Source organism: Rhipicephalus sanguineus, chromosome 10 (assembly GCF_013339695.2).
Source record: "Rhipicephalus sanguineus isolate Rsan-2018 chromosome 10, BIME_Rsan_1.4, whole genome shotgun sequence".
NCBI lineage: Eukaryota > Metazoa > Arthropoda > Arachnida > Ixodida > Ixodidae > Rhipicephalus > Rhipicephalus sanguineus.
In genome coordinates this window covers 6,054,000-6,079,340 of record NC_051185.1, presented here as the reverse complement: position 1 = coordinate 6,079,340, position 25,341 = coordinate 6,054,000, and the positions used below count along the sequence as shown (strand labels likewise).

At 46.1% G+C, this 25,341-nt stretch overlaps 1 protein-coding gene across 1 annotated transcript in view; it reads right to left on the bottom strand.

Annotated features, from left to right (window-relative positions):
* Positions 1-25,341, bottom strand: part of LOC119406893 (hemocytin) — a 162,907-nt gene that overhangs the window by 50,631 nt on the left and 86,935 nt on the right. Inside the window, exons 50-61 of the mRNA XM_049419568.1 lie at positions 23,049-23,336; positions 22,007-22,185; positions 20,989-21,087; positions 17,676-17,829; positions 17,076-17,183; positions 14,026-14,067; positions 12,864-12,986; positions 11,753-12,012; positions 11,347-11,561; positions 7,796-7,995; positions 7,005-7,190; positions 5,696-5,910 (exon numbers count right to left, since the gene is read on the bottom strand). Coding sequence (XP_049275525.1) covers positions 5,696-5,910; positions 7,005-7,190; positions 7,796-7,995; positions 11,347-11,561; positions 11,753-12,012; positions 12,864-12,986; positions 14,026-14,067; positions 17,076-17,183; positions 17,676-17,829; positions 20,989-21,087; positions 22,007-22,185; positions 23,049-23,336 — 2,069 coding nt within the window. The remainder of the gene's footprint in view (positions 1-5,695; positions 5,911-7,004; positions 7,191-7,795; positions 7,996-11,346; positions 11,562-11,752; positions 12,013-12,863; positions 12,987-14,025; positions 14,068-17,075; positions 17,184-17,675; positions 17,830-20,988; positions 21,088-22,006; positions 22,186-23,048; positions 23,337-25,341) is intronic.

The window sequence follows — 25,341 nt, the reverse complement described above, 5'->3', positions numbered from 1 at the left end:
ATCCGTTGCTCACTGTCAGCTCATCCCTACGAGTGAAGAAAGGACGGAAACACTGTTGTCCCGCACTCAGTTCTCCTGGCCAACCCCGCAGAATCCATGTCATTACTTGACGAAGCACTCTATCTTCAGCGGTGTTCTCTGCTAGCTTCTGGGGACACAGAGCAAACTCGTTTAAAGCTTGCGCGTGCAGCACATATTCTACCGAAGAGCTTTCTGTTGCGCTTTCTTGATTAGTCAGAGGCAAGCGGCTCAAAGCATCGGCGTTACCATTCAGCTCTCCTTTCCGATATTCGAGCTCATACTGATACGCTGACAAAAGTAATGCCCAGCGTTGGATCCTCGCTGCTGCCATTTGTGGAATGGGCTTGTCCTGATGAAAAAGCCCGGTCAATGGCTTGTGATCAGTGACCAGCGTAAACCGGTTGCCAAAAAGATAATCTCGAAACTTGGTCACACCGAAAACTAAGGCAAGCCCTTCCTTTTCCAACTGCGAGTAGTTTTTCTCTGCAGCAGTCAATGTTCTCGATCGAAAACCTATCGGATAATCTTTGCCGTTGATGCGATGAGACAGCACAGCACCCAAACCATACATGGAAGCGTCACATTCAAGCCGAAGTGGCTTACAAGGATCATAATGAATTAGAAAGTTTGCCTTTTTCATAGCCTTCTTGGCTTCTTGAAATGAGCTTTCTTGCGCCTGTCCCCATTTCCAGGCAACTCCCTTCGTCAGCAATGCATACAGTGGTGCTAGCATGGTTGAGAGGTTAGGCAAGAATTTGGAGTAATACGTGATTAAGCCCAGAAAAGATTTCAACTGGCTCACCGAAGTTGGCGACGGTGCACCTAGTATGGCGCCGAGATTGTCTTGCAAAGGATGCAGGCCTTTTTCGTCGATGCGGTGGCCCAGAAGAGTCACTTGTTTTTCTCGGAATCTGCATTTGGTTTTATTCAGCTTCAGGCCGCTGTCCTGCAGTCGTTGGAACACTTGTCGCAATACCGACATATCGTGCTTCTTTTCCGCAACAATAATGTCATCTAGGTAGACTTTCACTCCTGGCAGACCTCGGAGGACTGATTCCATGCGCCTTTGGAACAGAGCTGGGGCTGAAGCGATTCCAAAAGCGAGGCGATTGTAACAGTAGAGTCCCTTATGCGTGTTCAGCACTGCGATCCTTTTAGCTTCGGCGTCTAGAGGAAGCTGGTTGTATGCGTTACGTAGGTCCAACGTACTAAAGACTTCACCTCCAGCAAGCGCTGCGAAGATATCGTCAACTTTCGGCAGAGGATACTGTTCCAAGTAAGTAGCCGGATTCACCGTTAACTTGAAGTCCCCGCAGAGTCTTATGTCACCGTTCTTTTTCGCCACGGGGACTACCGGCGTTGCCCATTCAGAGACGCTGATCTGGGAAAGCACTCCTTCTTCCACCAGGCGATCAATCTCTGCTGAGACTTGGGCACGCATTGCATAAGGCACGGTCCGTGCTTCGCAAAAACGAGGCCGAGCGCCTTCCTTGATGTGTAGCTTAACGGGAGGCCCTTCACAGCAACCCAGTTTGTTGTCAAACAGCTGCGAAAATTCGTCAAGTAGGGCTTTCAACTGCGCATTCTGTTGAACAAAGTTTACACACGCAGCGCTGTTGGCGTCCAAAAGAGACACGCCGGCCTTGCCAAATTCCTCGATTGTACGCCGGCCGCAGAGGAGTGGTCCTTGACAGCCCACCACCACTAACGTACTGGTCACGGTTACTGTCCCAGACTTCACGTCCATGGTTAACTTGCCAATGACGGGCAGGGGTCCAAGAAAGCATGATAGCCGCAGGGCAGTTTTTGCGAGAGCTGGCCACCGCCTTCTGTGTCTCTCGTATACACTCACTGGAATCACACTCACCGGCGAGCCCGTGTCGATTGTCATGCTCAGTTCCTGCCCTCCCCACGTCAAAACCTTCTCGAGAGGCCGCGAGACGTCCCTGTCGGTTGCACTGTGTGCCACCAAGGCAAGCATAAATTCTTCGCTCTCACTTTCATCTTCTTCCACGACATATGCACCTGACGTCCGGGAACGACTCCTGCGGCATACCCTGGCCAGATGACCTTTCCTCCCGCACATACGGCATTTGGTGTTTCGATGGCGGCACACATTGGAATCATGCGGCCCGTCGCAACGTTCGCACAGTGGACGACTGCTTTCCAGGTTGCTGCTCGGCGCCCGGGACTCACGTCGTCGTAGTCGCAGCAGGGCGTTCATGGTACCACTTCCGTTGCCCACGCCAGTCTCCTGCATGTCACGGACGTCTTCCTGTGCCTTCTCGGAAGCCCTGGCGAAGTCCTCGGCCTCTTTCAAGGTCAGCGTAGCTCGCGTCAACAAAGAACGCCGTGCGTCGTCGTCCCGGATACCGCAAACGATGCGATCTCGTAACATACGGTCCATCATACTACCGAAGTTGCAGCTTCCGGCTAGCCTCCTGAGTTCCGCGATGAAATCTCGCACACTCTCGCCTTCCTTTTGCTTCCGCATGAAAAACGCATAACTGGCTGCAATTTCATTAGCTTGCGGGTTGTACTGATCTTCCAAACATTCCACAACCTGGTCGTAGCTTAAGGTGTTGACCGGGGTGCTTGGATTACGTCCTTGTAATATCCGTACAACGCTGTCGCTCAGCGAAGAAATCAGCAAGGCGCGGCGCTTCCCGGGATCCGTTACTTCATGTCCCTCGAAGAAGGCTTCAAGACGTATGCGGTACGTACCCCAGCTTCCCGCTGCTCCATCGAAAGCTGGTGGGCGAGATCCCATGTCTTCTGGTCGTCCGCCTTCAGCCGAAGATTATACCGGAGTAATATCCCATCTTCGTCGCCACTGAAGTAACGTAGCTGACACAGGCCAGAACCACAAGTAAAACAAGGTTTATTCCAAAGACCTGCGATCGTCGTCTTCCTCAGTCTACTCAGTCCTATGTGCACGCGCCGTGCAGATGCGCTCAGCCGCAGTTCCGCAATTGGCGCGATACAGCAAAATGTTTTTAAACCTTTTCGTTTGGTCATCGTTGATGCTTTCCAGTCATTATTTTGCATTTTCCTAAGGTACGCGCTGTCTCGCGCCCCTCAGGGTTTTCAACAAAGTTTTGCGTCCATGCATCCATCTCTCCCAATAGTACGCCTCACTGCTGTCTTGATTTCCAACCTAACCGTATCTAAGCCCTGTAGGCTTTACGCAATTGCGCTCTACTTATATAATGGGCTATTTCTCCAGCTCTCGTGCTCTGGTTTCTGACCGGCACACGTTGCACTGAAATCAACACGTTCTATAAAACCCGAGCCACATCACCCCTTAAATAGACTTCATCGTACCACGCCACGCGGTCCTTTGAGAAGGATACGTGCAACTGCTACAAACGAGCGCTTTAGATGTGGGCCAGAATAGAATTCAAGCCGCGTAACGCCATCGGGTAATCGAACGGCCAACCACATCACGCGCGAACAAAGGTGCTGTTTTTCAGTAGTCACAGATTCTTTCTGTTTCTTTATGGCCTTAAATATATTGCAACATAGTTTAACCGGACGCTCGTCTGGTTAACGTCCCTGTCTTTTCTCTTCTTGCTCTCTCTCTTTCTCTCTATAATAACCATTAATGTTTTTTTCAAATATTAATCGCCACCTTTATGCGAGACCTCTAGCCGATTCCTGAAGCTCTAGCCTCCCAGTGTTTACCTTGGAGTGTGTGCGTATTAGTATTATGTACCTAATGCTGAAGTAGTGTCGTCTATTTTTCGTGAGTTTCATATCGGAAATCAACGATGCTGCTGTTGTTCTATAGGCAGACATTTATTCTATAGCTTTCAGGCATTAAATATATTCCAACATAGTTTTATGATAACCATTAAAAATTTCTTTGGATATTTGCCACCCCATTCACTGGATACTTCTAGCCACTTCCTTATGCTCTCTCCTCGTATTGTTTACTTATAGGTGTGTGCGTATTACGTACCTAATGTTGAAAGAGTGTCGTCGATTTTTCGTGAGTGCTGTGTCGCATATGCACGGTGTTGCTGTTTTTCTGTAGTCATACATTCCTTCTTCGGATTTCTCGCCTTAAATATATTCCAACATAGTTTTATAATAGCCATTAAACATTTCTGCAAATATTTACCATCATATTCACGAGCGACATCTAGCTGCTTCCACAAGGGGTTTTTTTTTTGTGTGCATACGGGGCACATTTGCAATCAAGACGCTGATCTCGCGGGATCCTTCCTCTTGTATCAACATGTGACACAACCGACACCCTTCCATTATTGTCGTTTTCCGTATTCTTGGTTCCTTGTCATCTGTCTCCATTCTGCGCTGTTGTCGTGCACATTGGTAACATTGTTACAGAGCGCGTTACGTTTTTCGGTCATGGAAGCCAGGAATGCAGTTAAAGGTCCGTTGCGTGGATGTCGATAAAGATGACTGTGCTGAAATATGGGGACAGCTTGAAATAGCAAGAGTTATCACACAAAGACTAAACGAGCCCACACTTACATCTCCATGTGTTTTTCTCAGGTTGTGATGTTGTTCCTTGTTTTATAAACAGCGTTCATGAAGAAGTTGTACAACGCTCTGTAAAGCGTGCTTTGCCACAACAAGTGTAGTTATGGGGAGAAACACCTAAATTGTGAGGCGCGATTGTTCAAAAAACATGGTTGATCCCTCCGTCGTGGGACTCGGTATAACACGAAATTAAAACGTGTCCTAATCGAAGTAGTTGAATGTTTATTGTACATTGATATAAGAGAGCTTGCACAATGGGCCATTTCCGTGACGGAAATACTTACAGAAGTATTGGTGGACCCCAGCATAAAAAGCTTTCGGGTTAAAAAATAAACAATAGCACAGTTACTAGGCGTCGAGAACTCTGTGCAGTGAAATAAATTTTATGGGCTGTTTGAGCCAATCAGAAATTAATTAAAATGCGTGATTTGGTTAAAGGTAGACTCGTACTTTTCTTGCTTCCCACCCTTTTGTGGCAATTCTTTTAAACCGGCATTGTGCTAAGCTGCATTAGGTGTGGTTACTTGGTAATGAAGCAGCCAATTGTCGTTCACGATAATAATTACGCAAGCCACACTGCATAATGCGCTGCGTTATATTTGGTGAAACAGCATATATGAAACTCGCGCATTGGTTTTTGTTTTCTTGTAAGGCTAGATCCAGCTGCAACCCCCAGCATCCTGCTCCTTCATTGCTTTCTTGCAGTGAACCGATTAATAGCGCAGAAATATCTGCGCATCACTGTGGTTTCGACACGCACGTTCGCCGAAAACGCGTTCTCTATTCATGATAATTGATATTCGTTTAAAGCTTTTGTGGGAATATTTGTATGGAAATGCTGAATCAATGTGCCCATGCACTCATGGTCGACTCATGGTTGAACATGTGCATTATACATTTAACAGCTACTTTCCGCTCCATGTAAGGAAAAGTGATGTTATACGATAATGGCATCCATCACTCAGTATGTGCCCTGAAGTCTACATAAAACTTTTGTTGCGAACTTCGTTGGCTGTTTAAGTAGTAGAAATAACTTGTAGAGCAACGCGGGTGGGCTCAACTTGCGTCAAACTTCAAAAAAGGACGAGTGCCGTTTATGTAAGCGTTAGGGGAGTCCCTGAATGCCTTTTCTTTTCTAATGGCAGCCAAGAAAATTTCATTTGCTCACCGGCTTCTGCCTTCTGATGCGTGCCACGTGATTCTTGTGTTCCACGTTGAGTCCCACGATGCACGTGAGCCGCTCTTCACACTTTCCGGTCACACCGTCTACGGTGAATCGTCCCTCGGAGTCCGAGACCAAGTCGAAGTGCCCGCTGGACTGTAGCTGGAACTTCCAGCCGTCGAACGTTTCGATGGTCGGGTCGCCGTAGCCCGTGCACACCTCTGCGTTGATGAATAGGACAATGAGAGAGAGCGAGGGCGAGAGTGTTGAAGTGAGAGAGAGGGAGCGAGAGAGGGCTAATTAAGCTGGCTAGCTTCTATCTTAACGCTTCCTATGATGTTTCCTCTAAAAATGCTATCAGTTATTGACTTCGTGTAGGCGACATAGAACCTTGTCAGTGAGCTGCGTGTTTTGTTACCTACAGGAGCCATCTGGCGCTCCTGCACCAAGCCCAGTGGTTCGCGCAGGCCAGTGGAGCTATGACTGAGGGACCCACCTACCCTTCCTTGATTTTCTTCACCCTTTCTCAAATAAACGTTATCACTCACTTACGTACAGGCTTCGTTAGCATTATTAAGAAATTCGAAACAAAAAAGTAAAAGAAAAAAACCTTCTACGTAGCGACGACAAGTGCCATTCGTGCGCTTTATTTATAAGAGGTCCGAGCCCACAGAATCGGATATATGGCTTGTAAAATCGTACTATAAAGCTTTACCACGTCATTTCCATAATTAGACAGCTCTCACCACTCTTAGAAAAAAGAAAAAGATACGTTCTACAATTTATATGTCACCTGGGTATTTAAACTGGTGTGAAAAAGTTGCGATAACCAGTATGATAAGAGGCCCAACTGCAGCACCAAAAACATTTAGTGATTATATTCTAAGTAGCCATTTTTAAGTTATTGTACATTGAGTTGAGTACATTGTGTTCTCAAAACGACGGTTCCTTGGTCACACGTGAAAATTCAATGTCCTGTACGCTTCCACGGTTGTTTTGTCTTATATTTCTTTCCTCTTTTTTCTTTGCTTTCGGGAGTATTCACGTTGCCAAATTTACATGTCCTCACTACTAGGAGTGAGCCGCTTGAGGCCTGAAGAAATTTTAGTGCGTTCGAATGAATGAAATAAACATAAATATCTTGCTAAGAGTAAACAGTGGTGGTAATAGTAAACGTGATAAGTTAAACAATAAACATTCATACGCTGCTCACTTGTAAGAGCGTTGCGAATTGATGATCTCAATAAAATAAACTAAAATAGCTAAAGAACATGACAGCTTAACTGATGACAGAAAACAAGATTGGATCACATACTGTCAGCGCATTCGTCGGGATTCTTGCATATGTCGCCTTCGAGCACAGTTCCCGGCGGGCAGAAACATCCGGGATTGCAGGACTTCTTGCTAGCGCAGCCAACTTCGCCGTTCAAAAAGTTCTGGCAGGTCAGCTGGCATTCTGGTCCACAGTCGAGCCATTGCATCTCTGGTGGACAGTCGGGCACTGTACGTCGAGCAAAAAAAAAAAAAAAAAACGCGGCGTGAGAGAGACGCGAACACCCGTAGTTACCTCACTCACCGCGTCCCACTTTCTCATTATTTTTCGTTCACGCGGCTAAGCTCGTGAATGCGTCTTCAAAGCGCATCCACATCGTCGTCATGCAAAACTAACTAGCCCAACTGTGTGCGCTGCAAGAATTAGTTTGCCATGACGAGGAAATACTGAAGGAACACTACCTTGCCGACTATAATTTTACAGCGTAACTGTTATGCTTTTCGTTATGCTATGCGTTATGTCATTGCGAGAGGAATGTTTCACTTCACTGGCTTATTTGGGCATTGCAGAATGGCCGAATAAATCAAATTCTTATGTTTTTGGCTTGCCTTTACAAGTGTTGGTCGTGTATCAAGAAGCACAGCGACAACGCCAGACACACGAAACACAAGAAACAAAGTGCACACTATGGGCGCTAGTCCTCTTTGTGTTTTCATCAGTCTGCCTCGGTCATGTTTTTCTAATGACTGTAGCCGGCTCGTCGAACTTTGGGCGACGGTAGCGCGTATCTATGATTCCGAAAAAAAAATGCAATAGCGAGAATGTTTGCCGACCACATCCGTGTCGCAGGCGCCATCCCTGCAGCGTCTCGTCTCGGTTCTCGATATCGCAGTGAGTGACCGCATCCAGGTAGGCCTCGCAGGCACACTCGGACTCGCTGGTCGCGTTGCCCCGCTGAAGACACTCGCACGTGGCGCTGAGGCAGTTGGAAAGCTGCGTGTCCAGCCCTGGACACACAGAAAAAGGCTCCTCCCTGCATGAACAAACGAGGCACTCGGCTAAGCATTAGGGAGTGACCTCGCGTGTCATGAAACTCAGAAAAGAAAGAAGTATTTTGAATATCGTGCGGACACGGCGAAAATATTACCGAAAGCAGTGGCAAGCATTTGAATGTAGGAGGTCACAACTTCGACGATCTCAAGCTTGACATACTTCCGCCAAACTTCCGGTGACCGAGAGACAGAAAATGTAAAGTACCTTGTCAGTGTGGCTTTTTGGGATAGTTGGTTAAATGCAACAAAAGGTACCATATAGCGCTAGCAGACAGGGACGAGGAAGAGAAAACGGGAGAAGCGCTTGCCCCATTCTGTCTTCCTCATCCCTGTCGGCAAGCGCTATGGCACCTTTTGTTAAAATTATAGGCGTGCGCAGGGTTGCCAATCAGGGGGGGGGGGGAGCAAAGGTTCATCGCAGCGCCCCCACCCTACTAAGTCAATGTGCGGGGCAAATTTTGCGCCACCCCTCCTCTTAGGTGACTAGAAGCATAGGTGTGCGCAGGGTTCCCCATCAGGGAGGGCGAAGGTTCATCGTAGCGCCCCCCCCCCCCCAACCCTACTAAGTCAATGTACGGGGCAGATTTTGCGCCCCCCTCTTAGGGGATTAGGGGGGGCGGCCGCCCCCCCCCTGCCCCCCCTGTGCGCACGCCTACGACTAGAAGGGTCAATGTACGGGGCACATTTTGCGCCCCCACCTGTTAGGTGATTAGGGGGGGCGGGCGCCCCCCCCCCCCCCAGTGCGCACGCCTATGGTTAAAATACCTTATTCACAGTACACTCTAGCCAATAAGTATAAACGTCTCAAAAGGGGCTCTTGAATCCATTTGGTAGACGGTAGACGCATTCATGTTAAAGAGACAGGGCGTGCAAAAACACGGACACAAGAGAGAAGTCACGACACCACAAACGCCGACTAATAACTAAAGCCGACTAAAGGCTTAACAAAACTTGAAATTCGGCGAGATGGTGCATAGCTGATGGGAAATTTTGTGCGAAAAAACAAGGCAATTCACCAGAACGAGAGAGACAGGACGGGAGCTACTTTAATCTAACTTTATTTGCGGCTTCGCCAGCAAATATACGCAGAAACCACACATGCGCAGAAAATCAAATGCATTTTGACTAACACGTTTTCACTTCAGTAAAAATTATCAAGATATTCAGTTTCTGCCTTCCAAAGCTTCACCGATGTGTCACTGACACATGCACCTACCCCCTCTCTTCCTGATATGAAACGCTTCCAGTAACTCCCGTGCCATCTTATCCCTACATCTGCCCAGAATATTTGTCTCGTCTATTTTCGGCTCACACGCCTCGCAACTTGCGCAATGCTCAGCCAAATTAGGACCCCCACTGAAGAGGCGTACAACGGCGGAAAAGAAAGGCGCAGAAACTTAACATGAATACTTACCAAGTAGCTCAGCTCTCTGTTATGGTAGATGCACAACAAAAACCAGTGATAGCTAAGCCTTTCTTCTAGGAACTTCTAACCATTCTGATCACTATGGAATTGTCATTGTGAGCTTGTACTCAATATTGACAGCCACAATTCAGCGAAAAACCTACCACCCCTTCTACACTTTCGTCGCGAATTCCACAACACCAGCCCCCATATTTCTCTTTTTCTTTTCACTAACTGTTCCCTCTTTCCTTTCGGCTCACCCGATTTGACACGCTAGCCCCTCCTTTTCTCTCCTCATTTGCGCACTGGCCCTTTCCCCCTCTTTCTTGTTTGGTTTGGAGGAGAGGCTGCGAAAGATGCACATGCACGCGCTGAGGCAGGCACTTGCAGCCTTGAAGGAGGCAAGACCGCTTGTCGAAACGTTGGCTCCAGCGAAAGCTCGTGTTCGAATGATTTTTCATCGATTCGAGTATGCTGAGAGTGCGGCGTAAATAAAACCGCTGGTCAAGATAGTCCCAATAAGGCAAAAGTTCAGCTGATGATGGAAACTTGAGTATCCGCAGTCGAAGCCTTGAAGAAGACAAGATCGCTTGTCGAAACTTTAGCTACAGTGACACCCTGTGTTCAAGAATTTTTTCATCTGGTCAAGATAATGGAACAGGATATAGTCAGATTTATTTACAACATGGCCGAGTACAGTGTTTGAGGCCACAGTCAAAAGAAGCCTGTAAGCATACAGCTTCACGAGGCCAGGAGGCCGACACTGGGCGACAACAGCGCGGAGTATAAAAACAGTACATGAAATGCTACATCCATTGAATACATGATATGTTCGTGGATACTCTTATCCGCACACAAACACGTTTACATATACGTGAACATTACTACACGTTGAAATGATTTAGTGTACATTGCGACTTCACATATAGTGAAACATATACTAGTAGTTATAGTACTGCTAGCTGTATTGATACTACAGTTAACGCTAATCCTAATACTAGTGTTAACCGTAGTCTAATAATCTTTAAGCGCACAGCCAGACGAGGGCAATGAAGAAGACAGGAGACACACGGGCCCCCGTGTGTCTCCTGTCTTCTTCGCCGTCCTCGTCTGCTTGTGCGTTTGAAAATTATTAGTCACGTCTTACCAAAGCGCCCAAACGGCCACGTTAATAAATTGTAACGTTACACTGGGCTTTTTTGGGAAAAATGCTGCAGTGAGACCATTGCTTTTGCTTTATTTTTCGTTGAAGATTTACGATATGGTATGATGGTTACATGTTATAGGTGCTTATTCGCTTCTGTTTGAAGTAGAAGAAATTTTTACACACTTAACGAAGCACATAGCGCCATTCAGCACGTTCAGGTCGGTTATTTGAAGAAAGTGGATATGTACGATAAATGTCGATACCCAGATGGCTAATGTACAAAATTACCTTATCAGCTCTTCTGGAATCCAACATCGCCTATTCTTACAACCGGGAAGGAAAAAAAAATATGAACCGCTGCTGTACAAGTACCTTACTTATTAAGGCGCTCTTATGATATATATGAAAATTCATCAAAAAATACCGGAAACTGCCATACCGGCAGGCAAGCAACTGTTATTTAAACATGCTACAAAGTTCTTTTTACCAGTTGGTCAGATAACGTACAGAACACTGACGTAAAAAATATGTTTGAACAGATTACCCAGGAATTGTGAGTCATATAGATCAGTTGGGAACTATCACAAATTAGGAACCTCATCACACATGTCGCAAATGGGAGAATGAAGCCAATCACTTGAAAATTCATGTTAGGTTCGCGTGATGGGGGAACAGCAGTAACGGAAACGCAAGCGGAAGCAATTTTAGTTCAGCGAATTTACTACACTCCAAGCGTACGGTTATTGATCTATGCACGGAAGTAAAGATGATTGTAATTACCTAAGCTTGTTGCATATGGCAGCTGCTGCTATGAGGACTTCTTTCGGGCATTCCAGAGGGCGGCAATCTTCTCCTGCACCGGGCGTGGGCCAGCTGTCGCCGAATTCCGCGACGTTCGGCGCTTGACTTCCGGATGGTGTCACGAAGTCGTCGGAGGGTTCACCGTTAAAAAATCCGCAGAGACCAGCCAGGGTACCGTACAACGATGTGTTCACCTGACAAAATAAAGGTAGGGATTAATGAAATGTTACGCAGTGGGGTGGTCGAGGAAGGCGCATCTACGATCGTCGAATATAATAAACTACGACATATCCACATGTAATTGCTGTCACATCAGAAATCTACACATAATGAATTCGTCGCTTTTTTCAATGTCGGGTTTGATTTTGATGGTCATGGTCTTTACCTTGACGCTAACTCGACCACGAATGTCGAGCTTCAGTTCGATGCTGAAGACTCGGGAGCGGAAGTAGATCTGCTCGCCGATGTTCATGATCTCGAACTCCGGAATGCGCTCCGCAAGCAGAGGCAGCTGCTTCGCGGTGTACTCGAAGTCGTCCACGCGAACCGACAAGTCTGTGCCCAGCACGATGCGACGACTCAGCTGCTCGATCGTCACTCGCTTGGGGCACGTGGTCTCGTCCTCCAGTGCGCAGTCTCTCTGCACTGTTCACAGGGCGTGGCATAACGGCACCAGAAGTGTCATCGGAGCACTTTCTAATGAACTGATTATTCTACTTTGCGAATGTTATGCCGCCTTAAGCTGTAGGACGTTCACGTTCGAAGCGAGCGAATATGTGTTTCAGCCTTAGCCTCAAGGTTAAAAGTAATTATTACGTGAAAATTGCTTTGGTTCAAATGACAAGCCACTTCATTGGCTCGTTGTGTCTCGTTTCACTGCCTTCTCAAATAAAATGCTGCCTTTAAAGCAAGCTAATTTGTTGTTAAGTCTTAATCGCTTAAAAGTTCTGTGAAAACACAAGACAAAAAGCGGAAGAAGCATCCGCATTATTTCATTTTTATCTTGTATCGCACTTTTAGGCAGCAAGATCAAGTGTCTGCGGAAAAAAGGAGTTCGCTCACGGAACTTCATTTCTGTTTTTTCTTGTTGTGTTCTGGTCATGAGTCACTCATATTCTACAGGAGTTGATACTACAGTCAGCGATGAGCCAGTTGCCGCACTCAAAAACAAGACACAAGTGCGTGTTCAGAAGCAAATTGGTGCTATTTCTCGGGTGATAACGAATTTTGCTACGAAGCAATTCAACCGACCTATTGCTGAAGCTGCTCCAGATCGGCGCCAATTGTTACACTAGCCTTGCGCATACTTTTGTGAGTTCTGTTGCCGTATGTAACTTTTATGTGTTGAAGTACAGCGTAAGCTTAAGCTTAAGCACTGTTCATTACCGTATACATCCATACCAACTAGCCCAGCGTACAACTCCTGTGAGCTTAAGCTCAGTGCTCAATGCTATGTTTTATGCAAAAATGTGCAGAAAAAAGTATTGGATGCTCACCAGAGATGCTGATATTTCCCGCAGCGGCGTCGCGGACGAGCACGTGGTTGCAGTAGCTGTAGTCGAACTGGCTACCATCGAAAGTGTTGAAGTGATGGCCAACCAGCTCGCACTCAGACTCGACTGAAAACATGTGCGCAAACAATGCATGGTGGTTTTACCTCTGCGGTTGCTAATTTACTCTTACGAGCAATTGGTCTTGACTTCGTTAAACAGAAGCCGTTTCTTTTCAAGCGACAACAAATTCAACATGGAGAGTATTCACGGCCTTCTCATTTATTCCGCTGCTTCTCATCAGTCTGTATAAATATTGTACGCTTGCGGGCTCCGATATTGTATGCAGTTTGCGACAGGGTTAACGAAAAAGAAAGCATTTATGGCCCACGAGCAGTTATAGTGTGCCCCTGATTCTTCACTAATGCACATAACAGGCGGCACATTGCCGTGGATACTTGATCGGCAGGCATCGATTTGGTTGCCATGGCAACTGAAGCTATACCGCTCATCTCTTACATGTCACACTCTTACAAGTGGTCTGTAGTGAGCATTTGTAAAAGAATATTGGATACTTCTTACTCGAATCACGTCACTGCTGGCATAGAAAGTGCAACGTCAGTACGTGGAACGTCAGTACGTGGTATCACTTTGTGATAGCGGACGCCGCTCACGCAATGATATACTATGGTCTTGGTATGGCTATCATTACTAAAGTCATCAACGTCGTCTAAGCTGCCAAGCATGTTAGTTACATCTCCTGATTTTTTTTATTAAACCACATAGAGTATTGATAAATTAGGTGCCAACCTGATGTTTAAAAACTGTTGCCGAAACGTCAGCTCCAGTGACATTCCCTGTCACATGATTTATCAACGCTTATCGAGACAGCACGAAAAGCTGATACTGCAGTGACCTACCACATTCTGCCTAACTGCTGCTGTGAATGTAGTCTCCTTTGACGAGAACACTTACGCGACGAAAAATATTTCAAACGCATTGTAGCTGGACGAATCATCACGAGGAGTCACCATTGGCTTTGCTACTGCTGTTTACAGCTCCGGTTACCCGGTAATCTCTAAACGGTCAGACGTTATTGGCAAGCAAAAACTCTCCAATAATAGAAATTGCGGACGCTTATTCGGCGAATGGCTATTGGTGCACTTACCGACTGGGGGAGGAGCAGTTGCAGGCGGCGGGACACCGGACTCTGAAACATAGAGATTACCGTCTTCGTCTGTTTGAGCAAGTGAGGCTGCTGTCGACATAGGGGGCGCATATCACAAGCACCACACAGAGGTCATCCTTGGTCACTGTTTATTACCAGAGTGCATGCCTATTTGTATCGCTATTGTATGAAAATGCGTTATATGCAGCTAGTCAAGAATGCCATTCGGAATATCATTTTTTTTCTGTAAGAGTTTATTCATTCTCTGCACACGCAACTTTCGTTAAGCGCAGAACTATAGTTGTCGGTTTTATACAAGACTTACTTAAATGACAGCATTTGAACGCCACAGATTATGGCACCGCGATGATAATTACTGAGGAAAAAAGTGTTTGCAGTAACCTTGTCTGGCATAGCGGTAGATGTGCTTATCAATTTTGAACAAACACATTGACTTGAAGAATATTAATATACGTGCAGCTATACAAAGACGAAAGGTAACTTTTAAGTAATACTGGTTAGAGCAGACTAACTGAAAAAACGAGGGACAAAGAAAGGCCATTAAGCAACTAGGTCAGTTGAATACCCTTTTGATGTAAACAGTGACTTTGTCCAGTTCTGCCAATTTTAGAATCATCGAGCATCATGAACCAATTCACCCAGCAACAAGGTTTATTGCACAATGACCTTAACACTTTTTGTCGCCACAAAGTTTGGTGACCCTGGCTATCTTATAACGTTGGTGACTAGTGCGTAGTTTTAAAGGGGCCCTGCAACACTTTTCGAGCATGCTCAAAAAGCGCTGCCGATCGGTAGTCGAGGCTCCCGAGAACACGCGAGCCAAATGTTATAGCGATGCGCACGGCCTGGAATTTACAATAAATTCTCAAAGTCAGCTGAAAATCGCTCCCTCTTCTCTCGACAAATGATGTATTAGTCCGCAAAATATGACGCGATTGTCGGCAGTTCCACCATTGGCTGATATTATAATCACGATAACACCCTCATTATTACTTTCGTTGTTAATTTTGAGTTCAATAAGTGGATAATATGTATGTTTATATTCTGTTATCGCGTTAAAAACACCGAACAAACATTAATATTAGCACTTCCGGTCTCACCGACAGCTCGTCTGCTCGTAGTTGCGTGGTTCCGTTTTCTTCGCCATGCGCAGTGCCGAAAACGTGAATATTTCTGTGCTTTTGACCATCGCCAGTTGCCGTTGAGAGTGGCAGCCGTTCGAGTGTTGCCTCGTCAGCTGGGAACTGCATCGTCGGCACGTTCTCACGACCGACCGAGGCAGCCGTGCAGCATGTCTCCGATAACAATGCTGGCGTCCGGTAATGGCGGCGCTTCGGGGTCGTCTGCCAGTGCCGTCTTACGAGGCGGTGTATCGGAGTATGGGCCGAAACCGATCTCAGCTGTCATTCGTTCCAAACGAGCGCGCAGGTTTGCTTCCATGGTTGGCAGAGCGATGAAAACACTACGGCGTTCGAGGTGCACACCCAACATTACCAAACCGACACGCAGTTTTCAAGCACGCGCAATACACATCGGCTCCGCTCGACGAGAACGACGCAAGCCGACCGGAAGTGGCGGCACAGACCACGTGGTTGCGCCCAGACGTCAGACAGAAAAAAATGAAGAAAAAATTTCCGCCGGCGCTCCTGGGCGGAGCCTCACTCGTCTGCGCTCCCTCCCTCGAGTCGCTGCCTAGCTCTCCGCGCGCTCGCGGCGTTGAGTTGAGGGAGAAAGCTGCGGAACGTGATCTCTATAATTTGGTAACAACACTTAGACTTGACGGATTCGAAAAATTTTTGCGGCATATGACTCGTGAAGAGTCATACGTCAATAATGAGACCATGCCAATATAACTAAGAAAGGTGTTGCAGGGCCCCTTTAAAGCTTCTCGCGGACTTAGTAGCGGGTTTTCTCTTTCGAATCACGTGATAAATTGTTCTAGCTGCTTACGCAGTCATTAAACTTATGGTTACCCATAAGGTAGTGAAAGATAATGGTTCTATATATGATGAAGTCAAAAAGGGTTCGTGCTATTTTTCTGGCGCATTGCACGTAAGTTTGACATTAGAACATCAAGCACCGCCTATGTTTTTAGTAGACTTTAGCGCAAATAAATAAATAAATAAATAAATAAATAAATAAATAAATAAATAAATAAATAAATAAATAAATAAATAAATAAATAAATAAATAAAAAGGGACAATGAAAGGACCGCACGAACACAGCGCACTGTGTTCGTGTGGTCCTTTTTTGTCCCTGTTTATTTTATTTTGCGCTAAAGTCTACTAAGATGCTGAACCAACTCGCCCAACAAGCCACTCTACGCTTCGACTTATTCTCTAACCAAATATATTTTCGGAGTTGGGTTGAAGTCGTAGTACTGAAATATTGAAGACTCCAGTGAATAAAGTTCGTTGCTCAGCGTGACACTATTGTTCTTGAACACAGCCTGTTCTGTATTCATAATTTTATCGTTCGTAAAATTCCTCTGTCGTTGGTCCTATTTATTCGCTAGTAACATTCCCTGCATCCATATTGGCAAGAATTTTTTTACGATCCGTTCTGTCGTGAGATGTTGCGAATCTGGAATAAGGAACGTAAGGTCTCGTTAACTAACATACGCCTGACATGCGTGGTTTCAGTAATCATGTTCACTTAATTCTAGAAATATTCTAAACGACAGTGAAACGGCAGTAAGGCAGTTGCGCTGTACACGACCGTATTGAGCTACATGCTAGATACATTTGCTCACGTGATATGTTTTTGCAGCTAAATTCTAACGTGGCCACGCGGCTGCTTTAAAGAGAATTGCAATTTAATCAGAACTAGAGAACTCCTCGCACTTATTTGTCCAGTCTGTGTTCCGAAAACTGCTAAGATGTCCGGTTAATTTCGTCATAGCGTTGGCAAAAGACACGAAGAAAATAAATTGCGCTGTTTCTCATTCATGAGATTGCAGTACCGTGACCGCAATGGTGCAGTTTATCATGAGGCCTCCGTATGCGGATAACATGAGCAGTGGCCTTACCGCATGCATACTGCTCGCAGCCGAGATCATCTTTGACGAAGACCAAGGTTTCACCCTTGGCGCAGAACTTCTTTACGAGAGGAGGACACGGAGGTAGAGTCGTGGTCCCTGTAGGGAGAAAGATAGCGCATTGTACAGACTTTGCAGGTCTTCGGCAGGTCGTGTGGAACGTTTCCTATCGCCTTTCGCTCTCGTCGGGCAAGACCCCAAGCCCATGCCGCTGGACAACGGCCCTGTACTATTTCGGAGAGCTGACGCACGTATATGAACCAGGAGTATAAGGGCAAAAAACAACTATATCTTTCTCAAAAACGTTACTGCGCCTCGAACTAGGGGACAGCGCGAAAACGACGAGGACGCAGAAGACGCAATCAACAACCACACGTAGCATATGTTTGTCCCGTGAAGCCGCTTAATGCGGCTACATTGCGAAGCTATGCTTGGCATGTGTTCCTTTAATTTTACCCGCATTTTTCTGCGCTTCCTTACGGAACCAAGTTAGGTAAACCAACCCGCATGGTACTCAGAGACACGCGCATTTTTAAAGCCCCGTACAAAGAAAGCATTGAGAAATAGTTCTCGGTTTCGGAGTCAGCATACTTTCGCAGTTCGTCTCGTCGTCGTCGCAGTTGACGACTCCGTCGCACCAGAGCTCTTCTGCGATGCACTCTCCCGAGGTCGGGCAGAGTCGATGGCCTTGTGGACAACTTCCGCACTCGCAGGAGCAATCCGCGTTCACCGTCTGAGGCCGACCCTGCGCGTAGACATCGAAGAAGAATTCAGCTCTGACGGGGAACTAAAGCCTGTCCATGCCCTCGCTCGCCAGTATAATGTTTCACAGTATTCCCAGAACGCTTAAAGCTAATAGTAGTAGTAGTAGTAGTAGTAGTAGTAGTAATAATAATAATAATTGGGGATTAACGTCCCTAAACCACGATGCGATTATGAGGGACGCCGTAGTGACAGGCTCCGGAAATTTCGACCACTTAGGGTTCATTAACGTGCTCTTAAATCTAAGTACACGAGCTTGTAGTATTGAGGCTCCATGGAAATACGGTCGCCACGACCGGGATTCGATCCCGAGACCTTCGGGTCAGCATTCGCGCACCGTAACCACTAGACCACCGCGGCACGTAATGCTTCAATTTAATGCCACTACAAAAGAAAATGCTTCTTTGTCAGGTTTAAAGTAGTGCCATCGACAGGTGGCTTTGGCTATCCTTGCATAAATCGACCAGAGTGCTAAAAAAGGAGCTCTTGAAACACTGGATCATTTTATTCTTTCATTGTTGGAACCTTCTGCATCTGACATCGTCACATCTCATGTTGTGCTACGTCGTGCAAAATAAGTAAGGCGTGTAAACACTGACCGGAAAGAAGAGAACCAGACGCGGCGTGTTCTGTTTTTTGCCCGTATTTGCACGCCTTACTTTCCTTCCGCGACGAATTTCTATCAACATGCTCAACATCTTGTCATTCTTTGATACCTCACCGACTGGCAGTTTTTTTTTTTTACATGGTTTAAGAGGACTTTGAGGGACTAGTTGGTGCATGATTGACAATATTACTGATCGAAATAAAGGACACGGCACAGCGCTTGTCCTGTATCTAGCCTGTTAGCCATGTCCTTTCTTGTGCTCAATTATATTGTCTTTCGCGGCATTGTTCAATGGTGCTTACCCTCCGCACTGGTGAGTTTCTTGGAGGACGGGCAATATTGGTTTTAAGCGGAATATGATGTTGAGAAATGACTCCAACTGCGCATGCTCGCACTCAGCAGACAATTGTATTTCATCGCTAAGTGTACAGTTTACAATGTTATAACGAGAAAGGAGCGGAGGCGAGAAGGTCTATTAGATAGATGCAATTAAATCGAAAAATATCCCGGTGGATGAGGTAGATTTTTGAAGCACAGCGCAACTAAATAACGTTACGGAAAGCCTTCGCGCAGCACTGCTCGTAACTCTGCTGCTGCTAGTGCTGCTGCTAGTGCTACTGCTGATGATGATCAGGAATAAATTTTTCATGCGTTATATCACCGCAGGAGTCATGGTGCTCGATGAGGACCTTTGAAAATATGTTACAAAAGCGCGTACAGCGCGCTGCCTTTTCGAATCGCAAATAGATTTCGCCTGATGAATTCCGGATATCTGTAAATAATTTCTTATGAAACCAGTAAAAGAGATGAGTTCAAAACATAAAAACGGCTTACAAGCACTCGCACAGCACGTGCAGGCAAAATATTCTTACGTAGCGCGGAAGTGCACGCGTCTGCATGATAAACAACTCTAAATAGTCTTATCATGCTGTTGCGCAATCATTTTACTAAAGGGTAGGCCTTTCCGAGTCGTGGGTAGACAGCGCCATGGTGACAAAGTTGCCTGCTGCGTATACGTGCAGGGTGACTCGCTGGCAGAAAACCGCAGTCGCACGATAAAAGTGCCTCGATAACTTTGATTGAACAACCATAGAACGTTACTCGAAAATGTCGAAGCGGGGATTGATAAAGCATTTTTTCGTGTCCAACTGCATAATAAAACGGAGCAGCTTGACCGAACACTGATCTAAAAAAGAAGGCGCAAGCGCGCGCGCGCGCACGCAAGCAACCAAGCACGCACACACAGCGTTTGCTGCACAGCGATCTGTTTGTGTGCGTGCTTTCTTTAAGTCAGCGTTCAGTAGCGCTGCTCCGTTTTCAATATCAACCAACTATCCCGCCAACAGACTTTAATGAACTCCAAACTACGTGCCCGTGTCACTGAATGCCGCGCTGTTTTGTCCCCATACTCGCGGTATAGCTAAATGCTCATCGTTAGAGCAACCTAAGTGTCTTTTTGTCATACATTGAAGTCACCCTGCTTATCATGGTAGTTAGTTAAAACCCTCCAAACACTCATAAGAGAAATCTGCGAATGCCTTTTTAAGCCGTCAAGTCAAGTGAAATGAAGGTATGCTAACGACACGCTAGTTTCTACGAAAACAGTGAGTCGAGATAGTGGACTGGCAAGCCGGGAGTCCTCCGTTCCTAATGCTTTTCCTACAGTGCAAGAATTCACTGAGCAAATAAGCGATGTTATTGTACGCTCAAGTAGTTCGTAGAAGAAGGGATCCGGACACCGACCAAAATTATTTTGAAAAAGGGAAGTTTCATCCCAGTCAGACGGGCTTCCGTCATACTCTCAACTTCAAGTAGTTCTTAGGTACGCCTAATGGCAATCAGTAGGTGAACAAACGGAAACTTGACCAGTGCCGAATAGAGAGAAAAACAATGGAAATACAGGGAAGTTAACCAGGTGGCCGTCCTGTTAGCTGCCCTGTATTGAGGGAGTGGGATAGGAACCTACAATCTTTTTATAGACGGTTGCTTGTTGTAAAAATATAATGAAATGGTAATGAAATCAATCAATCAATCAATCAATCAATCAATCAATCAATCAATCAATCAATCAATCAATCAATCAATCAATCAATCAATCAATCAATCAATCAATCAATCAATCAATCAATCAATCAATCCCTTTGTTCCGCTGCGTCCTCTGACTCTGAATCACACGTGGCTCCAATGACATTCCTTGCTCAATGAGTTCTCATTACGTGTGTTACACGGGTTGCCTGCGTAAGGTATTTTCTTGAGGCATCCACACGGTCACCGTGGGAAACATTGCAATATATATATGTTAGTTATGACTTGGTCTCCTGGTCGCGGGATCGAATCCCGGACACGGCGGCCGCATTTTCGATGGAGGCGAAAATGCTAGAGGCCCCTGTATCAAGATTTACGTGCAGGTTAAGGAACCCCAGGAAGCCAAAATTTCCGGAGCTCTCTACTACGGCGTCCCTCATAATCATATCGTGGTTTCGGGATGTTAAACCCCAGCAATTATTATCATATTATTATGACTTGGTCTCCTACCTTGGGGCAAGGTGGACAAGTCTTAGGAAGGCAGCTGGAGCGTCCTCCAAGGTGACACTGGCACTCGTGGCACGTTCTTGTCTCCAGTATGCCGCCCACCTGCACAGTACGATGCGTTATCGACCCGTACCGTGACACAGCTTGGGAGAAGTGGCATGCACTTCTACAGAATGATTAAAGGGAAGATGTCTTTCTCAAATCCTGCTTTCCATAGGTTTCCATGTAAAATTTTCAAATGTAGCAACTATCCTTGGAGCTACAAATAGGTGTATGAGAAATCTTCTTTTTTTCTTTCGTAAACCTCCTACAACATTTCGGGTTTCAGCCGAACTGTTTCAGCCTAATTATAGTAATGAAACTTGAGCCTACTCTCTGATCGGTCCAGCAGCATGCCCCTGGTGAACTATATAGGCCTCGTTAAGAAAGCAAGAAAGATCAAAGAAGTATGGCTTAGTAACTGATTGTGCGCTTTGCCTAGTATGTAAATGTTAATGAGAGGAGCGCAAAGATAGGTTTTATTGGCGGAAAGGACTTCGTTTTAATAATTTTCTATAAACGTGTAATTGTGCGCCTAATTAATGTTAGATCTGGTCTTATTCTTATAGAACTGACCATAGTTCTGTTCACTGCAAGAAGACACCAAATTTTCTACACCGATAAGTTCTGCCAATTATTATTTACCGTATCCTGAGCTTCACGAAAATAACACTTTAATTTCAACCAACTTTTTTCTAAAGTGTAAATACCTTGTTATGTTTGTTATTTTCATCACGGATCAATGATTTCATTTTAATTTTCACTTTTGCAGTGCCTTATTTCCTCAGCATAGTTCAAAATTACTGCCCTTGAGAAAGCGTACTTAATCATGCGTTGTCACTTCACCGCTTACAAAGATCATTCAGTTTAAAGAATCATTCGGCGTGAAAGCATAGATGTCTGGAGAGCCTCCACAAGCTTATAATGTCGGCCAATCGATGAGAGCGAGGGAGCTTAAAGGCAATCATTGAACTTTGCTCACCGGGAATCTCTTGCCATCGCGGACACAGGGGCAGTCCGCCACGTGGACACACTGTTCTCCGTCGCAGGCGAATCCAGTGGCACATCCTTGTGGGCAGGAAGTCACGTTGTCTGCAATTTCCACCTCCGGACATGGAACGGCCGGCGGAATGGTTGGAAGTTCCGTCGTCGTCGGAGGCGCTACGTAACACCCCGCATCGACAACGATAATTAATGAAGTATAACTTACGCGAAGTAATATAGGCACGAAAAATTTCGCCTTGCAGAAATACACGGATATTGCGAAGCAATTCTGTGTAGGTGTCTATAAAGCCTTACGTCTATTTTAAATGAAGCCAATGTCGGATAAGGATCGTCGCATGAGCCAACTCTTCAACACAGGGACTTGACATTTTTAGTCAGGAGTATTGCACTAATGTTATTACTACATAAGGGTACTTGCTTGGGCCATTTGGTACCTATTCAGCGTTATATTATTGCGCACCGCTTAGAAGACGAATACTGAACCACAGGAACACAAGCGCAAACTTTCAACTGAATTTATTCGACGGACACATGAGGCTTTCATGCAATCGCGTTCCACAGTTACATGCAAACAAAGCCAAAACCTTTACGAAATAATTTACAAAAAAATATAAATAGTACAATACCGATAACCAGTCATGCCGAGAAATTCGGTTGAAAGTTTGCGCTTGTGTTCGTGTGGTTCAGTCTTCGTCTTCAAAGCGGCGGTGCGCAATAACGTAACAATTAGTTATTACTACGCTACAGGTATACCTTATTATTACGCTTTATTTACTACGTTACAGTGACATTTGTATAAGGGTAGTCCGTCTACAGTCGTCGATAACTGAGCAGACCTGTTCGTACGATTAGCTATAATGAATGGACGAAAAGGTGAGATGGTGGGTTGTGAACGGGTGGACGACCCACGAGCTGTCCTGAGGCGTTTCTCTGTTTCACGTATACCTGAATAAGGTAAAGCTGGCCCTTAAAGATAGTGAATATCACACTTGTGTTTGTAACGCGGTCCGAGTACTCACCGCAAGTCCAGCACTTGACGCGCACTTTGTAGTTCAGACATGTTCGGCCGTCTGTCTGATCGCTGTCGACGCAGCGCAGTCCCCGCTCCAGGTCGCAGCTGACGACCTGCCCCGTCTTGCTGTAGTCGGCGTCGGTGGCATACTCGCGACACTCGATGCCAATTGGGTAAAGGCAGAGTCCAGACTCGGCCACCACCCTGGCCACGTCCTCCACGTCACCTCCGGTCTCCGGCGTCGGCTCACTCGTGCTCACCCACGGGCCGTACGCCACGCATGGCTCCTCGGTAGCTGCGAGTAGGAAAGCCAATCAGAGCCCGCGTACGCGTCAATTTTCTCTCGCAGTGACGGCGACAGCGACAGCGACACCGACGGCAAAAACCTGTCGTGAGTGCCCGGGAGTGTCCGGGAGAGTGTCAGAGTGAGTCGAGAGAGGCAGGTCGCCTGGGATCGCTTATTTGCCTCGCAGGTTGATCAAAAATGTGATTATGATCGCCGACACCGCGAGGTGCAGTACTCACCGGGGTCGCTGGTCTTGATGTGGTTACCGTCACGAAGTGTTGGTCTATGCGAAAAACTGATGTCACGTTACGTTGGGCCTTACCGCGTCATACGAAGGGTCACCAACGCGACCTATGAGATCATTCCACTCAATCCTAGGTCAACGACAGCCTCAATCGCGAGCGATATAGTTCATGTCTTCCGACTTACACCGTTACCACTCTCGCTCCGGCAACTGATCACACCGGGACGGTGCTTTTGCCTCCGGCGGGTAATGTCACGGCTTAAGATGGCAGAGAATGACGACGACGAAGTGCTGAGCGGAACGCGCTTGGACTGCGGCAGCGTTGTACGTTTTCGTTGTTAAATATACCCTGTGTATATAGTTTCCTGCCCGTAACCATATAATTGCTTTCGCAATAATTTTATTTTAAATGATTCCGCTTAGCCGGGAAAGTACGGTTACCTAAGTGACACATACAGCCACCGGTTCCCCGATATGTGAGCTGTAAATGCGATGAAACATCATTTGTTTGCTTGTTTTAATATTTGTGTAAAACTGATGGCGTAAGTTATTGAAAAATATTCATATTTTTTTTCCATTATAGCTATTCAACCGATAGGTTGATATCAAACAGTTACTGTATTTAACAGCGGAATGTTCAATTTCGTGCTCGAAATTTCTGAATGAACAATATTGTCTTGAAATCAGGGCGCACACTTGAGTGCGCCATTCTTTCTTCTGTTTATTGTTCTGCGATTTTTGCGATTACGTTGAATCGATTCGCAATACTTCGTTGAATATAAAGTAGCCGCATAACTTTTTTGCTTTCCTACTGGGCCACAGAGGTTTCCAAGTGCGTCACTCAGGGTCCTCGCGGTTCCATTTTAATGAACCTCGACCAGTACGACACACGCAAGAAGCTAATGCTGTTTGTATTAACACTGCAGTGCTGGTGTTAGTCGCTGTGGGCTCCGCATCATCCGTTGAATAATTACCACGCTGTCCAGTTACTGCACGAATGCGTAAATTTTTAACCAGACCACAGGACTGAGATTTCCGTCGCGCAGTTAGGCGCAACTCCCACAGATTCTGCGCCCATAGTGCGCACGGACTCTGCAACCAAAGCTGCGTGCGTACGGCGTGTTGTGGTACTCTATGCACCGCTCTCTTTCTTGCTCGCTATCCCTTTTACAGCGTAGCTGTTATAGTAGAGCTGTGTCCGTCCACAGCAGTGTCTTTCGCAGCATAGCCAAGCCAGGGGAACGGGCAAGCGCACAGCGAGCGGGAAAGCCTGCCATAGCAGAGCTGGGAAAGGAAAGCGAGGAGGAATGGAGAGAGCAAAGAACAAGGAAGCAATGGAGTATCAAGGCAAGGAATGAGTGAGGCGAGGGGGAGAAAGGTGAAAGGAAAAGGGGAGCGAGGGTGAGGGTTAGAAAGAAGGGAGAGAGTAAAGTATAGTAAAGGGGCGTAGGACTTTTGTCGCTGAGGTTTTCCCTCAGCTCCGCTGTCCATTGGTGTTTGCGATAGTAAAGCCACGCCTAAAACTTTTTCAAGCAGAACGGTGCGACGTCTTTTACAGCCATTTCCTCCATGTTTACAGCATACCATGATGATGATACTTGTCCTCAACTATCATGCGTATCCATCACAGGTGATTGACTGTCGCTAACTTGAGGCAGGGAAATGTTCCAGTTCATTCGTCTTTTTTTTATTAAGGCAAAAGCCTTATGTGCCTCACTGTTTGGTGAGGCTTGAAAAAAATCTCTATGGGCGTCAACGCGAATGTGACAA